The sequence below is a fragment of the Vipera ursinii genome (assembly GCF_947247035.1).
Source record: "Vipera ursinii genome assembly, chromosome: 3".
NCBI classification, from domain to species: domain Eukaryota; kingdom Metazoa; phylum Chordata; class Lepidosauria; order Squamata; family Viperidae; genus Vipera; species Vipera ursinii.
In genome coordinates, this window is record NC_139516.1 from 108,383,033 (window position 1) to 108,402,392 (window position 19,360).

At 35.9% G+C, this 19,360-nt stretch overlaps 1 protein-coding gene across 1 annotated transcript in view; it reads right to left on the reverse strand.

Moving 5' to 3' along the window:
• XPR1 (xenotropic and polytropic retrovirus receptor 1) overlaps positions 1 to 19,360 on the reverse strand; it is a 101,890-nt gene that overhangs the window by 7,788 nt on the left and 74,742 nt on the right. Inside the window, exons 12-14 of the mRNA XM_083358508.1 lie at positions 12,532 to 12,698; positions 11,020 to 11,159; positions 8,625 to 8,846 (exon numbers count right to left, since the gene is read on the reverse strand). Of these exons, the coding sequence (XP_083214634.1) occupies positions 8,625 to 8,846; positions 11,020 to 11,159; positions 12,532 to 12,698 (529 nt within the window). The remainder of the gene's footprint in view (positions 1 to 8,624; positions 8,847 to 11,019; positions 11,160 to 12,531; positions 12,699 to 19,360) is intronic.

Below are 19,360 nucleotides of genomic sequence, written 5' to 3' on the forward strand. Positions count from 1 at the left end.
GATACAAGTTCTATATGAAAAAATAATATAAAATGTATTAATAGAAGGAATTAGAGGATTTGGAAGCTTCCTGGAGGAGAATAAAAACTATTATGTTATAAACTGCTATATAAATACGAAGGCAAATAGGAAGTACACAAAAGCATGCTTCATGAAATAATAAAGTGAAAGAGGATGAGAAAATGTATAAAAAATGACTGCTGTGAAAAATGAGAATACGCCAACCCTGAGACACACATATATAAAATCAGCAAATAAAAAGAATTTCAAACAATAAAAATTAAAAGTGACAGAGAAAATGAGCAATGTTTTGATGGAAATAAAAAAGTTCTAAAGCAGGAGAGCTAGTCAAGTAACAGGGTTCTTAAATGTCCCAAGCTCAGGCCCAGATACATAGCCAGGTTTTGTGGGGCATTCCAATTTCTGAGGGGAGAATATTTCATAAGATAGGGGCTACAGAAGAAAAAGCTTGTCTTCTAATTCCTGCCAGTCGACCCTCTTTGGCTGATGGGATCTGCAGCATGCCCAATCTGTTGGATTAATTTGGACAGACAGAAACTTTTCGGACAAGGCAAACCCTCAGGTAACCTGGTCCCAAGCCATGTAGGCTTTAAAGGTGACAACCAGCATCTTGAACTGCATCCAGAAACATTCTGGCAGCTAGTGCAGCTCACTGAGTAGTGATGTTGCATGTGTAGTGTAGCCAGCACCATTTATTAACTGTGCAGCTGAATTTTGCACCAACTGAAGTTTCAGAATGCTCTTCAATTGCAGCCCAATGTGGGGTATGTTGCAATAATCTATGAGAGGTCACAAGGGCATGGGTGTAGATAGGGTAAAAATAATCAAACAATACAAGTGGTCCTTGATTTATGACAATTCAGACCAGAACCTTCACTGCTTAATATGAACTTGTTAAGTGAGTTATCACATAATCACACCTGAACTTATGACTTTTTCTGCCACAGTCATTAAGCAAATCATAGAGTGGTTAAGTTAATTGTTTATTGACTTTGCTTGATGGAAACTGAGTGGGAAGATCACAAATTGCAATCATGGGACCTGGGAGGCTGCTACTGTTATAAATGTATGCCAGTTGCCAAGCATCAGAATTGTAATCACATGATCGTGGGGCTACTGTGATAGTCATAAATTACTTTTTTCAGTTTTGTCATAATTTTGAATGGTTGCTAAATGAATGGTCATAAATCAAGAATTACCTGTACCACTTAAAAAAAACCCATAGCCAAGCACTGGAACTAAAACCATCATTAAAAGTAATAAAACATGCAGAATTCACACCCATGCTAACCCAGGCTTGGGGAAAAAGCCAGAATTTTAGAACCCTCTGAACATGGTCAGGGTGAGGGCAAGATCTGCCTTGTTAGGGGGAACAGTGTTACATAGGACAGGAACTGTCCTGCTTCCTAGGTCACATCAGATGACACTGAAAGAGCTGTGATTCCAAAACAGTCTTAAAGAGCAATTCATACAGGACTAAAAAAGAAATATTCCCGGAGGAGACTTCTGGTCCTGCGCAGTAGCGACTGGTCGTGGGCTTGTAGACCGCCGCACCCCCGCGGCCAGCTTTTGCCCTGCCTGGAGACCCTAATGGGTCCAAGCCGCCCCGGAGAGGCGGTGAAGAAAGAAGGGTGCCCCGGCGACTCTGGAATGATGAGGGTCATTCCGTTTGTCTTGGGAAAAGCCTTCTAACCTGACAGGAGAAAGGCTGTATTTCACCGACCAGCACAAGCTACTTGCAACCGGAGTCTAAAAGAACTAACCAGCACTACTGTAAACAGCCTTCTTGAAACTGGGTGAGGAATCTGATGTTCCCTTTTCTATTCTACACTTAATTTCCTGGAAAAGATCCCCAAGAAGCAAAATACCTCAGAAAGTGAAGGAGGAGTACTTTTGCCCCATTCTTATACTAATGGAAGCAGCGAATTAAAATTTCTATGGAGGATCAAAATATATGGTAGTGAAATAAATTCATAAACCTGAAAACTAAAATTTAACTTTGGACAAGTTTAAGATTGTTGAATGGTTAAGATTCTCATTTTAAAGACTATTGTTCATATTGAAAACTAAACAGATACTGACACCTAGTGGTGGATGAAGATTATGACAACTATGATTTCCATAGAGAACTTGCCAAAACCTGGGAAATGCTAATCTGTGTTTGTGACCTTCAAAGCTTTAATAATAAAGAACAGCTGTGACCAAAAAAAGACAGCAATCTGGACTGCAGACAAAGAGACAACTATAAACTTTAGGAAAAAAAAGTCTTTTTTGAACTCTTTGAATTACAAATATCTATTTAACTGGGACTCTAAAGCTATTTGCAGATAAGAAGGAAATCTCCAAATTTGGCTATCATGGATCAGACATGTAGACAGAACACACCAAGAAAACATAAATACCTCTCAGGAGGAGATATATAGTATACTGCAATTAATTCAAATAACACCGTGTTCAAATCACAAAGAAATCCAAAATAACTTTGAAAATACAAATCAATCTATCTCTAAGTTAACTTTTCAACAAAAATCTTCCAGGAAACAACAACAGAGGAGGAGCAGACAAAACAAATAAGTGGACATAAAATTGAAAATAGAGACTCAAAGATGGAACTTAACAAGGCAAGAAAACATGATTTAATCCTAGTGGGAAAAAATTTACAAGAAATGGGAAAAACAACTCATCCCTTAAGACTACAAAATAAATCTGAGGACAAAAAAACAAATTGGATAAAATGGAATATAGAGATGTTGAAAACATCAGAGAGAAAGGAAGTGATAAGAGAAGCAAAGAATGAGAAAGAGAAAAAGATTTTCATGAAACATGGAAAGGCAAAAGCCTCACATAGACACTTTATTTGATTTACTTCTTATACCTACAGCAACAGTCATATGGAATATATGGAAAAACTTTGTGATTCAGCAAAACATATTGATCAAGAAAGATACTGGTCAAAGGCAAAAGATCAAAGTGAAAATTAAGAAAATAGATGATGAGATCTACCAGAGAGAATATTTAAAAAAGAAACATTTGTTTGAATTAAAGAAATAGAAAAGACTCTGAATACATATTTCATTCTAAGAGAGGTGAATTCCTTAAATAATATTGTATGCTTTCCCCCTCTTTTTATTTTATTTCTTGATATAAGTAATATAATGCTGCTGAAATGGCCGAGATGAAGGAAATGTTTTAGATAATTAAATGTGTCTGAATTTAGGGAAATTGTAATGTATAAAAAAGAAAAAATGTTTTGAATAAGAGTTAAAGGATTAGATGATTAGGCACATTAAATGGAATATTTAAAGATTAAATATATTTTTAATCATGGTTAAAAAGAATAAGAAATTTTGGAAATGAATATATATTAGCTTAGGAGGAATATATATTTTAAGTAGTATTTTACTTTTTATGTTTCTTTACTCTTGCTCTGTTTTCCTTTTCTTTACTGTTTTAACTATTCTTTAAGAAATGTAAAAGTGTTGAGATGATTTATATGGGAAAAATGGATTTAAAACTTTAAATGTAATTAACTGTTGAGAAAATCTTAACCAGTAAGAATACTTTGAACTTTATGGGAGAAACAAATCTAAATAAGGACTGTAACAGAATGTAAGATGAGGCAACCAGAATGATTAGATAGAACAGAAATATTATATTGATGTGATCATTATTTCTAGGAATATTGGAAAAAAATCATATATGTAACTGTTATTTATCAAAATAATAAGAACTGTATTATTTCAAGGCTTGCAAAGATGACATTTTGGGGAATAGGGGAAATCAACTAAATGTACTATGTGGATTATGGATTATAGAAACCAATTGTTAATGATTTTTCTTTACAAATGTAAACCCAGCAAACACACAGTTTACCAACTATTAAGTGATTTATATTTAAAAAATTCAATAAAATATATGGGGGGGGGAAGAAATATTCCCAGTCTCAAGAGATTCAAAAAATCCACAGCCCAAGTTGAAGCCTGTTCCTTCTCAGTGTTGTCTGGAAAGTCTGATATATAATTTTGTATCATCTGGATACTTGATGATGCTTGAATCCAAATTTATTCAGCAAGCTCATGAAGATGTTAAAGAGAAGAGGTGGTAGCCCAGATTCCAACAAGTTCAGGTCTGATTGCTCCCCTGCTGAATCCAACCACAGAGAAAGGAGGAAAAGCATTACAACATTATACCCTCCACTTCAAATTCCCACAAACGGGCTAGAAGGATACTCAGGTTGATGGGATTGAAAGCTATTGAAAGATCAAGAAACCCAGGACAGTTGCTCTACCACCATCCCAAATTCACAACAAGTTAACCATCAATGATATCAATGCTGTCTCCATACTATGTGTTGTCCTGAAATCTGACTGAAAGGAGTCCAGATAATCAGTTTCTTCCCTTTTCATCTTCCATGAAAAGAAAAGATTGGAAACATGATTAAAATCGTCCCAGTATACCTGGTCCAATGAATGCTTTCTGAAGAATGGGTGCACCACTGCCTCCTTCGATTATAGCATGGATCCAGCTACCTGTCACCTCCCAAGAAGCCTTCAACAACTGGAAGTGATCTTGCATAGTAGCATGAAGATGAAAAAATTGAGTAATAAATGATAACAAGACTAAGGTAAAAAGCAAGAAAAAAAATCAAAGAAGTAACGAGGTACTTTGAATTTCAGATGAGCTTTAAACAACTTAAACAAGAGGATTTGCTGCAGCATAATTATATGGCATGTGCACTGTACTCCTTTACATTTCATAAATTATGCTGTGCTGAATTGGGAGGTTAAGAAATCTTACAATTTGAGGACAGAGGAAAGTTGGATATTGGCTAGAATTTAAAGCCAAAGGTTGTTTATTACTTTCTCAAATAATTATTTCAATCAAGAACCAATTAAAAGTTTCTAATAACAAAACAAATGAATTCAAAATTCTCCTTGAGAAATATGTGATAAAACTAGAAGAAGGGGCATCAAAAACTAAATCTCCAGAGGATGGAGGATAGAATAACAAGCATTATACTAAAATGATTTGGATAGGACTGCAGCAAATGTAGCATTAATGGAGGCTGAGATGGGAAAACTCACAATAAGAAAGGATGGCAAAATTCTTCATCCCTGTATGTCACAGATTCACAGAGATAGTATGTAATAATACCATATTATCTTTCCTACCTAAGCACATACGATTAAAAACAGTGGCAACTTCCATATTTTGTAACAGGAGGATGTTGTTGTGAATGAAATGCATAACAGGAAAGCAATTATGTATTCTCTTACCCAGCTGCTGTAATTCAAGTAATCTGAGAGATATTATGTGGCTCCCAAGTTACCATGGCTATAGAAAATATGTATTAAAATTAATGCTGTAAATTGCCTTTGATGTATTAGAATAAAAAGGTTTTTTATTGAAGTGATTTCAAAGTATTCCTAGTTGGGTTTTTAAAGATGGCTGTATTTGATCTTTATTGAAATGCAGAAAGCAATTTATGGCTGTAGGAAAGGACTGCGGTCAGAAATGAATACAAGGTCATAACACAGATAATTATCTGGACATAAAACATGGCTGTTCAATTAATCTCTAGGTGAAAGTATGTTATATACAACTTCTCTGAACAGAGAACAGGGAGACAGAAGTTGTTGAGGTAAGAATTGCAACTTAATGCAACAAAAAGTATGATGTACTTTAAAATTCCCCCCCAAGCAGAACAAAAGCATATCGTGCTGACACTGATGCTATTGTAGAATATATCTGTAAGAAGAGCTTTCTCTGATGATGATGATCATTTAAAATTTTTAGCATCACCATCTTTTCTTTCTATTCACTGTTTTTATTCTTCTATTTCTGTTTCTGTTTCTGTATGTATGTATCTATGTATGTATGTATGATAATCCAGCACAAAATGGTGGAAGAAGGGAAAACACAACAATGAACATGAACTGAGTACAGCTTGCCTAGAATTAAACACGCATTTACTTAGAGAAGGAACTGTCCCTAGCTTTTATAAATCTGATAGCATATCCAATTGATATTTGAATATATATACCGGTAATAGCAATCCTATAACTAAAACCAAGGAATATCTTTCATCCACAAGACAGCAAGCTATTGGAGGACATGATCGAAGATCAATTGGGGAATATCTTTTAGTTAGCTTGGCATCTAGTTAGTATGTCCAGGCTACCAGTTATGGCAGTAGGAACAATGGAAGATGGTAGCTTCAACAGAAGACTGAGTTACACTTTGAATCTATGCAAAAGGTTATGACCTCAACCAAAAGATTTATGCAAGGTGCTTTATTATAAGAGTTATAGCCCTGAGGGAGTTGGAATCACAGCAACTGCTTAATACTTCCCCTGGGTGTCATGCAGCTAGATTCATCACTCCTTAGTAGTGAGTCACACCAACTGTTATGCATGTAAAATTATGCAGATTAGGTGTACAGGTTTCAGCTCAGTATACTTGGAAATATTAAAACAATTTTAATTTCATGCTACGTAGACATGCTTTATTTATATGTATAAAATCTGTATGCAACAGATTTTACGATACACAGAGCAGGGCAATAGATTTATACTAGAATTGGGTTTGGACAAAATATGGATAAATACTGCATATAACTTGGTAAATTATATTATCCTCTTTGTACTAGGCATCTTAATAATTGAATCTAATTAGATACTGAATGATCATAAGAATATAAGAGGGCAAGAAATATGTCATATCCTTATCACAAATTCTAGCCTTCTTGAAGTTAAGAAAGTTTGGTATATTTTGCTCTTTTCAATAGGCACTGAATTAATATCTAAAATAATGTCAACTTCACTTAGTAACTTAATGCAACTCTAAGTATCTTTATATCAACCACAGATTTCTTCTCCTTGACAGAATGCCTTCAGCCCTGAATGAAAAAAACAACTGCCTATGAATAAAGTTCAATCTACCAGAAATATTCCATTTCTTGGAACCTGTAGGGCTCCAAGAAAAATGTGGCCTTCCTATGTCTGTAATCGAGGACACAATTACTTCAAAGAATAGATAGCACCTTGACATAATACATTTTCAAGGTTGATGTTCCCCATCTTCCAAAATGGTGACTTTCTCCTGGCAAATACTGCACACAGGGTGAGAATGAACCACCCCAACAAAAGAATAGCATCTTTTGAGGAAAGATTGATAAAAGGCAGCACAATACAAGATTTAGAGAAAAAGATTTAAGACTCTCTGAAACACCAATATCTAATGCCAACAATCCTGTGGGTAAGGGGTATGCCTACATGACAGAAAATCCAGTTTATCAGATTTATCTCCGGTGATATTTTAACTTATGGCTACGTGAATTAATTAAATTATTACATATTGTATATTAATTAAAATGCATTAAGAAAATGCATCTATACACGTTGTATATAGTTTGTTTAAATGTGTTATGTATGTGTACACTTTGAAGCAAGCAACTAAATTTCATTTTTGATGTGTGCCATTGTGCCCCCAGTAAAAATGACAATAAAGTTTATCTGTCTGTCTGTCTGTCTGTCTGTCTACCTATCTATCTATCTATCTATCTATCTATCTATCTATCTATCTATCTATCTATCTATCTACCTACCTACCTACCTACCATCTCATGCATGAATTTATCTAAATCATAACTCCTAAATGAACAGCAAAACTCTACTTGTCTCCATATTTCTTTCTGTTTTTTGTACTTTTCCTCTCACCCACCACTGTTCTGTCCTCCCTGTTGTTCCTTGCCTCTTTAGAGATGTCACTTCTTCCTTACCTTTTATAGGAGCACCTGAACCTTTCTGAAGAGAATTTCAGGGGTTTAGCTTATCAGGCTGAAGGAAGAAAAGATCTATCTATCTATCTATCTATCTATCTATCTATCTATCTATCTATCTATCTATCTATCATCTATCTATCTATCTATCTATCTATCTATCTATCTATCTATCTATCTATCTATCATCTATACCGGTTGTGCTCCGGATGGCTCCCAACCTTCGCTCCTTCCGACGTGACCTAAAAACATACTTATTTGAACAAGCCGGCCTGGTCTGATGGGTTTGGGGTATTTTAATATTAACTGTATTAATTTTTTATTGGAATTGGGCTGTATTATTTAATTATTTTTTAACTTTTGTACATTGTATTTTTATTGTATTTGCCCTGTACACCGCCCTGAGTCCTTCGGGAGAAAGGCGGTATAGAAATTAAATTATTATTATTATTATTATTATTATTATTATTATTATTATTATTATTATTATTATTATTATTATTATTATTATTATTATTATATCTAATTCTTAACCTTAGGAAAGTTGGGTATCAGAAAGCAATGTAAACTAGCTTCATGTGTAGTAAAATATATTAGAAAAAAAATGGCCAGCTTTCTTTTACTTCTCCCATATTAGATTTATTTATTAAGTCTAATTTAGCCTCTCCCAATTTTATGCCCTTCAGAAAATTCAGCACTCTCTTTGGTCATTCCAGGTAGGAATTCTGGAAATTGCAGTCTCACGAATATCAGAAGGGTCACACATGGAGAACAGCTCTTCTAATCAAATAAGAAACTCATTGAACTATTGTATGACACATACTGTGAAGCAAGACCTGGTCTGTGCAAGGACACACTGTGGCTACGCTTCCAAACTCTGTTTTTCTGGCGGTTTCGGACACCATCTTCCTGGTCCATCATCTGTTCAAGCAGGGTCTGATCATCTGCATTCAGCGGTGCCACTGAAATGTCCCGGACAGCTCGGAATTCACCACAGTTATTCAGATGCTCATTCTCTAATCGGAAGAAATTCCACACAAACCGCCTGCAAAGTGGAGGATAATAAGCAAATAAACCAAAGATCTGAAGCTATTAATGTAGACTAAGACTAATGCATAAATGTATTTTACAAGGAAAATCAATTTTCTCCTTCTCCCCAAAGGAATGATAAAGAAGAAAACTAAGGCCAGAGAACATTTGCAATAATTTTCCAACTGACTAATCAATAGTATATGTAAATTGCTTGACAGCCTTTTTAAAATAATAATAATAATAATAATAATAATAATAATAATAATAATAATAATAATAATAATAATAAAAAATAATGTATTTGCCACCTAGCTCACCATGGGGCTACTCTAGGCAGCTCAAAATCATAAAAAACAAAGAAATAAAAAGGAAGTATAAACAAAGTGAAAGCGAAATAATAGAATAAAATAAACAAAAAACCCCAAGAAAATACATTAATATGACTAGCAAAAAATGTAACAGGTCAAATACGAGAGGAAAAAAGATCTAAATTTCAGTATAATGAATAGATGTGAGTATTCACTGGATACTGAAGCCCAGTCCCTTTACTCAAACTATGTATGATCCCCAACAGATAAACCCAAATTCTCAAACTGTGGTAAAATGAAAATTACATTTTCATAGATATTTTATAACCCGTGCTAAAAATAACATGGAATTGTATTAATTAGCTTCTGGGATATTTCTAATACCGTATTTTCCGGCGTATAGGACGACTGGGCGTATAAGACGACCCCCGACTTTTGAGAAGATTTTCATGGGTTAAAAAGTCGTCTTATACACCGGAAACCCTATACCATTTCACATAAATGACTGTCCAGTCTCTTCTTAAAAACTTCCAGTGCTGGAGCATTCACCACTTCTGAAGGCAGGTTGTTCCACTGGTTAATTGTTCTGACTGTCAGGAAGTTTCTCCTTAGTTCCAGGTTGCTTCTCTCTTTGGTTAGTTTCCATCCGTTGCTTCTTGTCCAGCCTTGTGGTGCTTTGGAGAATAGCTTGACTTCCTCTTCTTTGGGGCAGCCCCTGAGATATTGGAACACGGCTATGTGGACTTCAACTCCCAGAATTCCTGGCTGGCTCAGGAATTCTGGGAGTTGAAGTCCACGATCCATAAAAGAACCAAGGTTGCCTACCTCTTGACTAGACATACCCAATTCCAGCAACTGTTCTTTGTATGTTATATCCTCCGGCTAAATCCGGCTGCAACACAAGCCCGATTCAGCCCCGTCTGATGCAGATGGTGCAAAGCTGCCCTTTGAAGCCCAAAGGGGCTTTTCCTTCCACCCACCCTTTGGAATACACGCAAGAGCTGCGTTCACATGACGCGCTCTTCCAGGCCAGACTCTGCAAACGGCATGCCAGAAGCCGCAACCACCGCAGGAACTCCGAGTCCCTGCCTTTCGGCAGCCTGCACAGCCGAGCGCAATCCGGCTTTGAGAGCGCATTTGCAGACGGAGCAACCGCTGCGTCTGGAGCCAAGCCCCGCCCGGGAGGTGGTTGGCCAGGTGGGCCCGGAAGATGTGCTGGAGAGCCGGGCTTGGGGCGGCCATGGTGAGGCCGGCTGGCGAGGGCCGCCAAGTACTGCTGTCCGGGCTGCCGGGAGAGATAGTGGGTAGCAGGGCACGCTCTGCTTATGCTCAGATGCCGCTTGGGTGAGGTTGAGGGGCTTCCTGCCGCTCCTGGGGTCTGGCGTTTGAAAGGGGGAGGAGAAGGGGCTTAGAGGCTCTTGGGGGTGGGAAGGGAGGGTCACGTTGGAGGGGGGAATGGACTAAGGAGGCTTGAAGTTGCTTTGCAAGAACGGGGGCGCTCAATTGATTTATGTACCCATATTTTCCGGTGCATAAGACGACTGGGCGTATAAGACGACCCCCGACTTTTGAGAAGATTTTCATGGGTTAAAAAGTCATCTTATATGCCAGAAAATACGGTAGTTATAAATGTGGAAGTTTCAAATCCTGATTGCTCAAGACCATATCCAGTTTTTGGGTATGCATTTTCTGTTTACATTTTTAAATGCTGCATAAATACTTTTTTGAATTCTGCAAGTATTGTTCATCTGAGTGTGCTGATTTACAGATGCAGAGAGAGAATAAAACATTTATTATAGGAGATAAATGCAGTCATAATTATTTGCAAATAGGCCTTCCAAAGCTCAGTAACTATGCTGTTTGTGCAGTGCATCTTACCGGAAAACCTCTAGTGGTGCAAATACAGTAGCAATGATGTCACCAGCAAAAGGGTGAATTTCCATGGTAGTCAGAGAAATCTGGATAGTCCACGCAAAACGCAGAATCACATCCTCTACAATGGCACAGTAGTAATAGGCCTGTTAAACAGACAAAACATCCAGCTGTAACATCAAAGAATAATATCCACTAAATCAACCTCCAAATAAATATCTACAAATAGAGATATCCAGTTCTTCATTTGCAAATTCTACCTTTGCAGTCAATCGGTCATTATCTTTTATATGGATATAAATACAGTATCACAGGAGGTGAGGTAAATTTCTATCTGTTGACTGGTTGAGGGATAAACATTACACAAATCTAAAAGGGCAGCAACAATTACATTTCTGATAGTTTGCCAGTAAATGAATTTGATAATATTTTCTTAATACAGGTAGTCTTTGACTTACAACCACAACTACGCCCAAAATTTCCATTGCTAAGCAAGACAGTGGCTAAGTGAGTTGCCCCATTTTATGATCTTTCTTGCTACAGTTGTTGTCTCTGCAGTTGTTAAGCTAGTAACATGTTTGTTAAGTGAATCTGGCTTCCCCATTGACTTTGCTGGTCAAAAGATCACAAAAGGTAATCACATGATTCCGGGTCACTGCAACCATCAGAAATTTGAGTCAGTTGCCAAGCGTCTGAATTTTGATCACATGACTGCAGAGATGCTGCAATAGTCATAAGTGTGAAAATGGTTATAAGTCATTTTTAAAGTATTGTTGTAATTTCAAATGGTCTCTAAATGAATGGTTGTAAGTCAAGGACTATCCATATCCTGTTATCAAGGAACTATAGACCTTTCGAGCCATAACATATCATAACTTACTTGTACTTTACAATCTACTACAGTACTTGCAATAAAAATCTATTAACCAAAGACAACAGTCATTTTAATTTTTTGGTTCTATTGTGCGTTTTTCTGCTGGACAGTAATATAACTGTAAGAAATACAGTGTACTTTCATTTTATGTTGGTACCTAACATAAACATCTTGATGCCTTGAAAGTCTTGCTGTCTCTTGCTCATAAAGGTTTCTGCATATTATACATCCTTTTTTTTGCCAAATTACAACTTAACCAATTATTAGATTCCAGACATGCTCCCATCAGTTCAAACAAACCTAGGATCATCTCCAGAGCACCAGGTTACTGCTTTATACCACTAAGAAGTGGGGATGGGAGGAGATGACGAGGGAAAATGTCTGCATGTTTGAGAGACAGAAACAGAGAAAATGAAAGAGGAAATAAATAGCTGCTAAGCTGATGGAAGAAAAATTAAAACAAATCTCTTTCTGAACTAATTCTTACTTATTTTTGATCCTCCAACAATAATTCAGTTTAATTAGTTCTCTTTCAAAACACATTTTAAAACAGAAATTAATAGCAGAAGCCTTCTTCAGCATGCACACTTAACAGTTGCAGTCACCCATAAGTATTTCCAAATAAACACTGTCCATATACACACTTTTTGTGGGTATACAATCTCTTCACGGAGGAAAGTATTTTCACCAGCGTTCTTGTCAAAAAGACCCCAGTCCATCTTCAAGTCCCAGATAAGAGTATAGCAGGAACTAATGAAGTAGAAGACAATCCACAAATAGAAGAATACTTGGTAGTCACTGTGTTTTTGAACTACAAGAAAGAAAAACAGCAATGTTAAATAAGGCAGTACAGACTTCACTTCATGAAATGGAATTCAGTTAATCATGTCTCAAATTCGTTTTGGCAGCATATGGTATTTTATATAAGTAGCACCACCTATAACAATGCATTTAAAGAAATACTAGTATCTGCTTTCCACATCTATAAAAAGCCTTGGTTATTCACATCTGAATAACCACTTAGAATCTTATGAAAATATAGTTGGTTAAAAGGAACTTATCTTTACATGCAACAGGGAAAGATTACCAATGGCATTCTGCACCCCACTCCACAAAGGTCATAAACACTCATCTTTGTACGGAGTGAAGATGTATGATTATTTTTCTTTGAAGTATTGAGGTTACTAAGAGTTTGAGTATAGCTCTGCAATTCAGTGTTGTGTTCAAATATTTTAAATAGCTACTCCTCCTAAGTATGCATATTATTTGACTGTCTCAATTTTGTGCTCAACAGGTTGCTCTGTGTGTATATGTGTGTGTTTATTAATAACAAGATGGTGGGGCTATATATGTGAGTACCCGGTGACAAGTATAAGCACAAGCTTGTATAGAATAAATATAGTATATCAATGAGTACATAATGACCAATTAAAGAGTTTTAAATTACATGCAGTTCATATTTTTAAGGTGGCAAGAAGAAAGCCACTACTCTCCAAAAAAAGAACTTTATTGCTTATCAACACTTTGAGAAAGATCATGGGAATAAGCCAGAAGGTTATTGGAAGAGTGTTCTGTGGGTGGCTGAGACTAAAATAGCACTTTTGAGCTTGAATAAACAAAAAAATGTTATGTTTGGGAAAAGGCATTCCAGCAAAAGAATCTTATTCCATCTGTGAAATGTTATGATGGCAGAATTATGGTTTGGGCTTGCTTTACTATCTCTGGACTAGGACAGCTTGCTATCATTAATGGAACTATGTATTCTGAATCTTGCTAGCAAATTCTACAGGAAAATTTTAGGGTATCTGTTTGTAAACTGAAGCTAAAGAGAAAGTAGATCACAACTCAAAACTCATGTCCTGTGATCAAAGTACAGTTAAAACAGAAGAAAATTAATGTTTTAGAATAGCCAAGTCAAAGTCCTGATATAAATCTTAAGAAATGTTGTGAAAGGACAAAGTGGGTAATCTTTAAGGAGGAATGGGCTACAATTCCTCCAAGCTGATGTGTAGAAGTGATCAATAGGTACCAGAAACATAGAAGAATTCTTTATTGGTCAAATAATAATAATAATAATAATAATAATAATAATAATAATAATAATAATAACAACAACAACAACAACAACAACAATAATAATAACAATAACAATAATAATTTATTTTTTATTACATTTATATTTATAATAATAATAATAATAATAATAATAATAATAATAATAATAAGAAGAAGAAGAAGAAGAAGAAGAAGAAGAAGAAGAAGAAGAAGAAGAAGAAGAAGAAGAAGAAGAAGAAGAAGAAGAAGAAGAAGAAGAAGTTGGAAGGGACCTTGGAGGTCATCTAGTCCAACCCCCTGCTCAGGCAGGAAACCTTATACCATTTCAGGCAAATGGCTGTCCAGTCTCTTCTTAAAAACCTCCTGTGTTGGAGCATTCACCACCTCTGGAGGCAGGTTGTTCCACTGGTTAATTGTTCTAACTGTCAGGAAGTTTCTCCTTAGTTCTAGGTTGCTTCTCTCCTTGACTAGTTTCCATCCGTTGCTTCTTGTCCTGCTTTCAGGTGCTTTGGAGAATAGCTTGACTCCCTCTTCTTTGTGGTAGCCCCTGAGATATTGGAACACTGCTATCACGTCACCCCTCACTCTTCTCTTCGTTAAACTACACATACCCAATTCCAGCAACCGTTCCCTATATGTTTTGGCCTCCAGCCCCCTAATCATCTTTGTTGCTCTTCTCTGTACCCTTTCTAGAGTCTCGACATCTTTTTTACATTGTGGTGACCAAAACTGGATGCAGTATTCCAGGTGTGGCCTTACCAAAGCATTGTAAAGTGGTATTAGTACTTCACTTGATATTGATTCTATCCCTCTGTTAATGCAGCCTAGCACTCTGTTGGCTTTTCTGGCAGCTGCAGCACACTGCTGGCTCATATTTAAGTGATTGTCTACTAGGACACCGAGATCCCTCTCACAGTTACTACTATTGAGCAAGGTACCACCTATACTATACCTGTTCGTTTGATTTTTCCTGCCTAAATGTAGAACCTTACTTTTTTCACCATTGAATTTCATTTTGTTAGATAGTGCCCAGTGTTCGAGTCTGTCCAGATCCTTCTGTATCTTAAGCCTATCTTCTGGAGTATTGGCTATTCCTGCCAGCTTGGTGTCATCTGCAAATTTGATGAGTTCCCAATCTATCCCCTCATCCAAGTCGTTAATGAAAATATTGAAGAGCGCTGGGCCCAGAACAGAGCCCTGGGGCACCCCACTACACACTTCTTTCCATGTAGATGCAGTTCCATTGAGGACCACACGCTGAGTACGGCCTGTCAGCCAGCTACGAATCCATCTGGTGGTGATGCTGTCTAACCCACATTTTTCTATCTTATCAAGTAGTAGGTTGTGATCCACTTTATCAAATGCCTTACTGAAGTCCAAGTAAATTATATCTACAGCATTCCTCTGGTCCACTAATTTTGTCACTTGGTCAAAGAATGTAATAAGATTTGTCTGGCATGATCTGTTTTTGACAAACCCATGTTGACTTTTAGTGATGACTTTGTTTGCATCAAGGTGTTCGCTGATTTGTTGTTTGATTATCTTTTCCAGAATCTTCCCAGGTATTGAGGTCAGGCTGATAGGTCTGTAGTTTCCTGGATCTATTTTTTCCCCTTTTTTGAATATGGGAACATCAGCCCTCTTCCAGTCCTCTGGTAGTTCCCCAGTGCTCCAGGAATTATGAAAAATATAGTTCAGTGGTTCTGAGATCACGTCTGCCAGTTCCTTGAGAACTTTGGGATGTAATCCATCTGGTCCTGGTGATTGGACACACAAGGAATTTGTCTCTGGTGCATAAGATCTCAGTGTACACACAAGCAACAGGTGATAAATCATGTTCATAATCAGCATAAAAATACATTCATCATAAATCATAAGATACAACACTTAGTCATAGCATCCTGATAGTTATAGGATGCTAAAGAAGCAAACAACATAAATCATACTAGTATACTAAATAAAACTATTAATATAAATCATAAGATACAAGAAACAAAGTTAGTCATAAGAAGATAAGGAGATAGGTAATAGAAAAGATGAGAATAGTAGTAATACAGCCTTACTAGGTAGTTTGACAGCGTTGTAGGAATTACAGTAGTTGTTTGGCAGAGTGATGGCATGGGGGGGGGGAACTGTCCTTGTGTCTAGTTATTCTGGCGAGCAATGCTCTACAGCGTCATCTCGAGGGAAGCAGTTTAAACAGTTTGTGTCCAGGATGTGAGGGGTCTGTAGATATTTCCACAGCCCTCTTTCTTACTTGTGCAGTATACAGGTCCTCAATGGAAGGCAATTTTTTTTTCTGCAGTTCAACTATCTGTTGAAGTCTGTGTCTGTCTTGTTTGGTTGCAGTGTCAAACCAGACAGTTCAATTGCAGTCATTATATTGCTCAAAGGGGAACACCAGTTAATGAAAGCAAAGGTTCACATACTTTTGCCATATGCAAATATTTAGTTTTTTATTATTTTCCTCAATAAATAAAGGAACAAGTATAATGTTTTTGACTCATTAATTTAATTGGGTTCTCTTTAACTACTTTAGAACTTGTGTGGAGAACAGACCACATTTTAGGTCACTATTTTGCAGAAATATTAAAAAAGGATCCAAAAACATTTAAGTAACTAAACATGAATTCTGGTTTGCTTTTTTCCTGTACTCTAAGAAAAATCACTGAGTGCCAGTATAGTGAAAGAGCTGGGATTAGGATCAGAAAGCTCCAGGTTCCAGTCTAGCTTCAGTACTCTAAATTACTTTGTACCTGATATTATCCCTTTTAGGGAATCCACCTCAGAGTTGTTGCTATACAGAAAAAAATGAAGGAGTTCTTTGTGTGCTGCTTTAAACTCTAGTGAAAAGATGAGTAATCTAATAAAATATTCAGATAAATAGCCATGACTCACAGTTCTAGTTGGCTAGGAATGAAACAAAGCTCCTTATTTGTGCATAATACTAAGCAAGTGACAAGAACCATCTGGGTTTGTTCAGCAATTCCTACTGATAGGAAATGCTAACTGGAATAGTTCAGCAGTACACGACACACAGGCCATCCACACATAAGCCAGAATTCCAGAAAATTATTATAATGTGTTCTTATTATAATGTGCTTTTACCTTTAATGTTTAAGGAAGCTTTTTCTGCCTAAATTAAGAACATTTTTCAACTAAGTATATTTGATTTATTTATTTATTTTATTAAATTTATATACCGCCCTTCTCCCGAAGGACTCAGGGCGGTGATATCAAACTGCCCCATTCTGTGAAAAAATGATCACATTTTCTTTAAGATTTCACTTATAGTTATTAAATAATAATATAATAATAATTAAACAGACTTTAAGGTGGTTGTATTGCTGATTGAATCTGTGTGCTTTTTACAAACACTTTTTGATATGAATGTGTTTGATTTTTTTATTATTTTTTTGCTGCATGCTGCCCAGATTCACTTCTTGTGAGATGGGCAGCCATATCAATTTGATAAGTTAAATAAATAAATAAACTTTCTTTTGTTCTTCCGTTTTATGGAGTAGGGTTGGGCTAAGGAAGAAATAATCCCAAAACAGCAACATTGGAAACAACAAAAGGAAAACAAAACATAGATAATCTCAAAATTATTTTGTAAAAATATTCCGTAACAATATTTTAAAAAGGAAAGTATGTAAGATTTCACAAGCAACAGAGAGATGCAAGCTCTGATTTTTAGAATGAAGCATTTAGGTAAACTCTATTTAACATGGCTTTTGATTGTTTGGTAAATCTATGAAACAATATTGGTTGGTTTGTTTCATTTATTTGCCAGCTATCTTGCCAGGGGGAAGAAAATGAAAGGCATGTAAACAAAAGTAAAATAGTAGAACAATAAAATAAATATAATATATACATAAATAAAATAAAATAAACAGTGAAAGGTACAAAATAAGTCAATACGATATCCAAAAAGACGGGAGGTAGATAGCAGAGCAAGGGTGGGGGGAGGTGGAATCTGCCATCAATCAATAGCCACCTGCAGCATGGACCTCTCCTATTTGGTCCCTAGGCCAACCAGAAGAGCCAAATCTTTAGGCTCTTGCAGAAAGATAGGAGGACTGGGGCAGACCTTATCATAGAGGGTAAAATATATGGGAAAGCTGATTTAAATAATCATACCCTTAGAATGAAATACTTTACCTGACAACAAAGTATTTATCTGAGACAGCCAGATACTTTCCAAGAATAGCTTGATAGTAAGAAATTGTGTATGTGAAATACATTAAGCTCTTAGAAAAATTATTGCATAAATGCAGATCACTTTTGTTCTCTAACCAATAAGGATGTCATTCAATTTTTCTCCAGTAGATGGAAATGGATGCTTTTACATACAAAACACGGAATTCAATGTTGCATGCAAAAAATTCAACTAAATAATAAGAATGTCATCATTCCACTTAGCAGCTACCTACCAGGGTATTTTACAACCGACAGTGAATACGGATGCTATCCCTAGGGGAAAAAGGGAGCTTGATCTTTTTTTAAAAAAAAAAAAAGAATTTATGAAAATCATTCAGTCAGGTTTACCTTATATTCTACATATAATGTACTAAATTAATGCAGTATACTTTTTATGCTAATATATATATTAAATCTGGATATGTATTTAGATTTTATACAGTAAATTATGGATTTGGGGTGCATGTTTTCCTATAATCAGATAAAATTGAATAGAGTCGCTTGACCATGAGATAGGTGTCATATAAATTTAAATCTTTTTTTAATAAAAAAGTAAATAACCTCAAAATATAGGTACTAATTAACTACGTTTGTAAACTCAGGACCAAGCCAAGGGTGGTTAAAAAAGGTTCTTTGCAATAGCCAAAGGGGAAAAAAGCAGTCACTTTTTTAAAAATAGTGATAGTTAAGTTGATAAAGACGCAGAAGAATATGTCAACAAAGGCAGTCAAATACTGCTGAAATAAGGAAGTCCAATAAAAAAATTATATATAGGTTTATATAGATTTTTCTCTCAGAGCTTTAATTGCTAGGCTCTTCACAAAAATTCTGCCACACAAATACCAGTCTTTAAACATATTGCTCCCTCTAAGTGAACATGTAAACACTGAATAAATGAGTATTCAAGTCCATTTTGTAGAATTAAATCATTATTTTGCATCAATGTTTTTTGATTACAATAAAGTCCAGTTTAAAAAAGGGTCTGCAATTTTATACAATCTAAATCACATTTAGTTTGAGTGGAGTGCACAGGATTATACAAAAAATGGATGGGAAAGGATAAAGAAATGTGTCAGGACAAAAAACTAAATGTATTTAATCATCCCCACATATTGAAAAAATATCCTTCTAATTCATTCAGAATAATTTTTCAGTATCAGCTTTTGAAAGTGTTCTGAGGACCAAAGGTTGCCTAATCCTAAAACAAACTATCCCTAA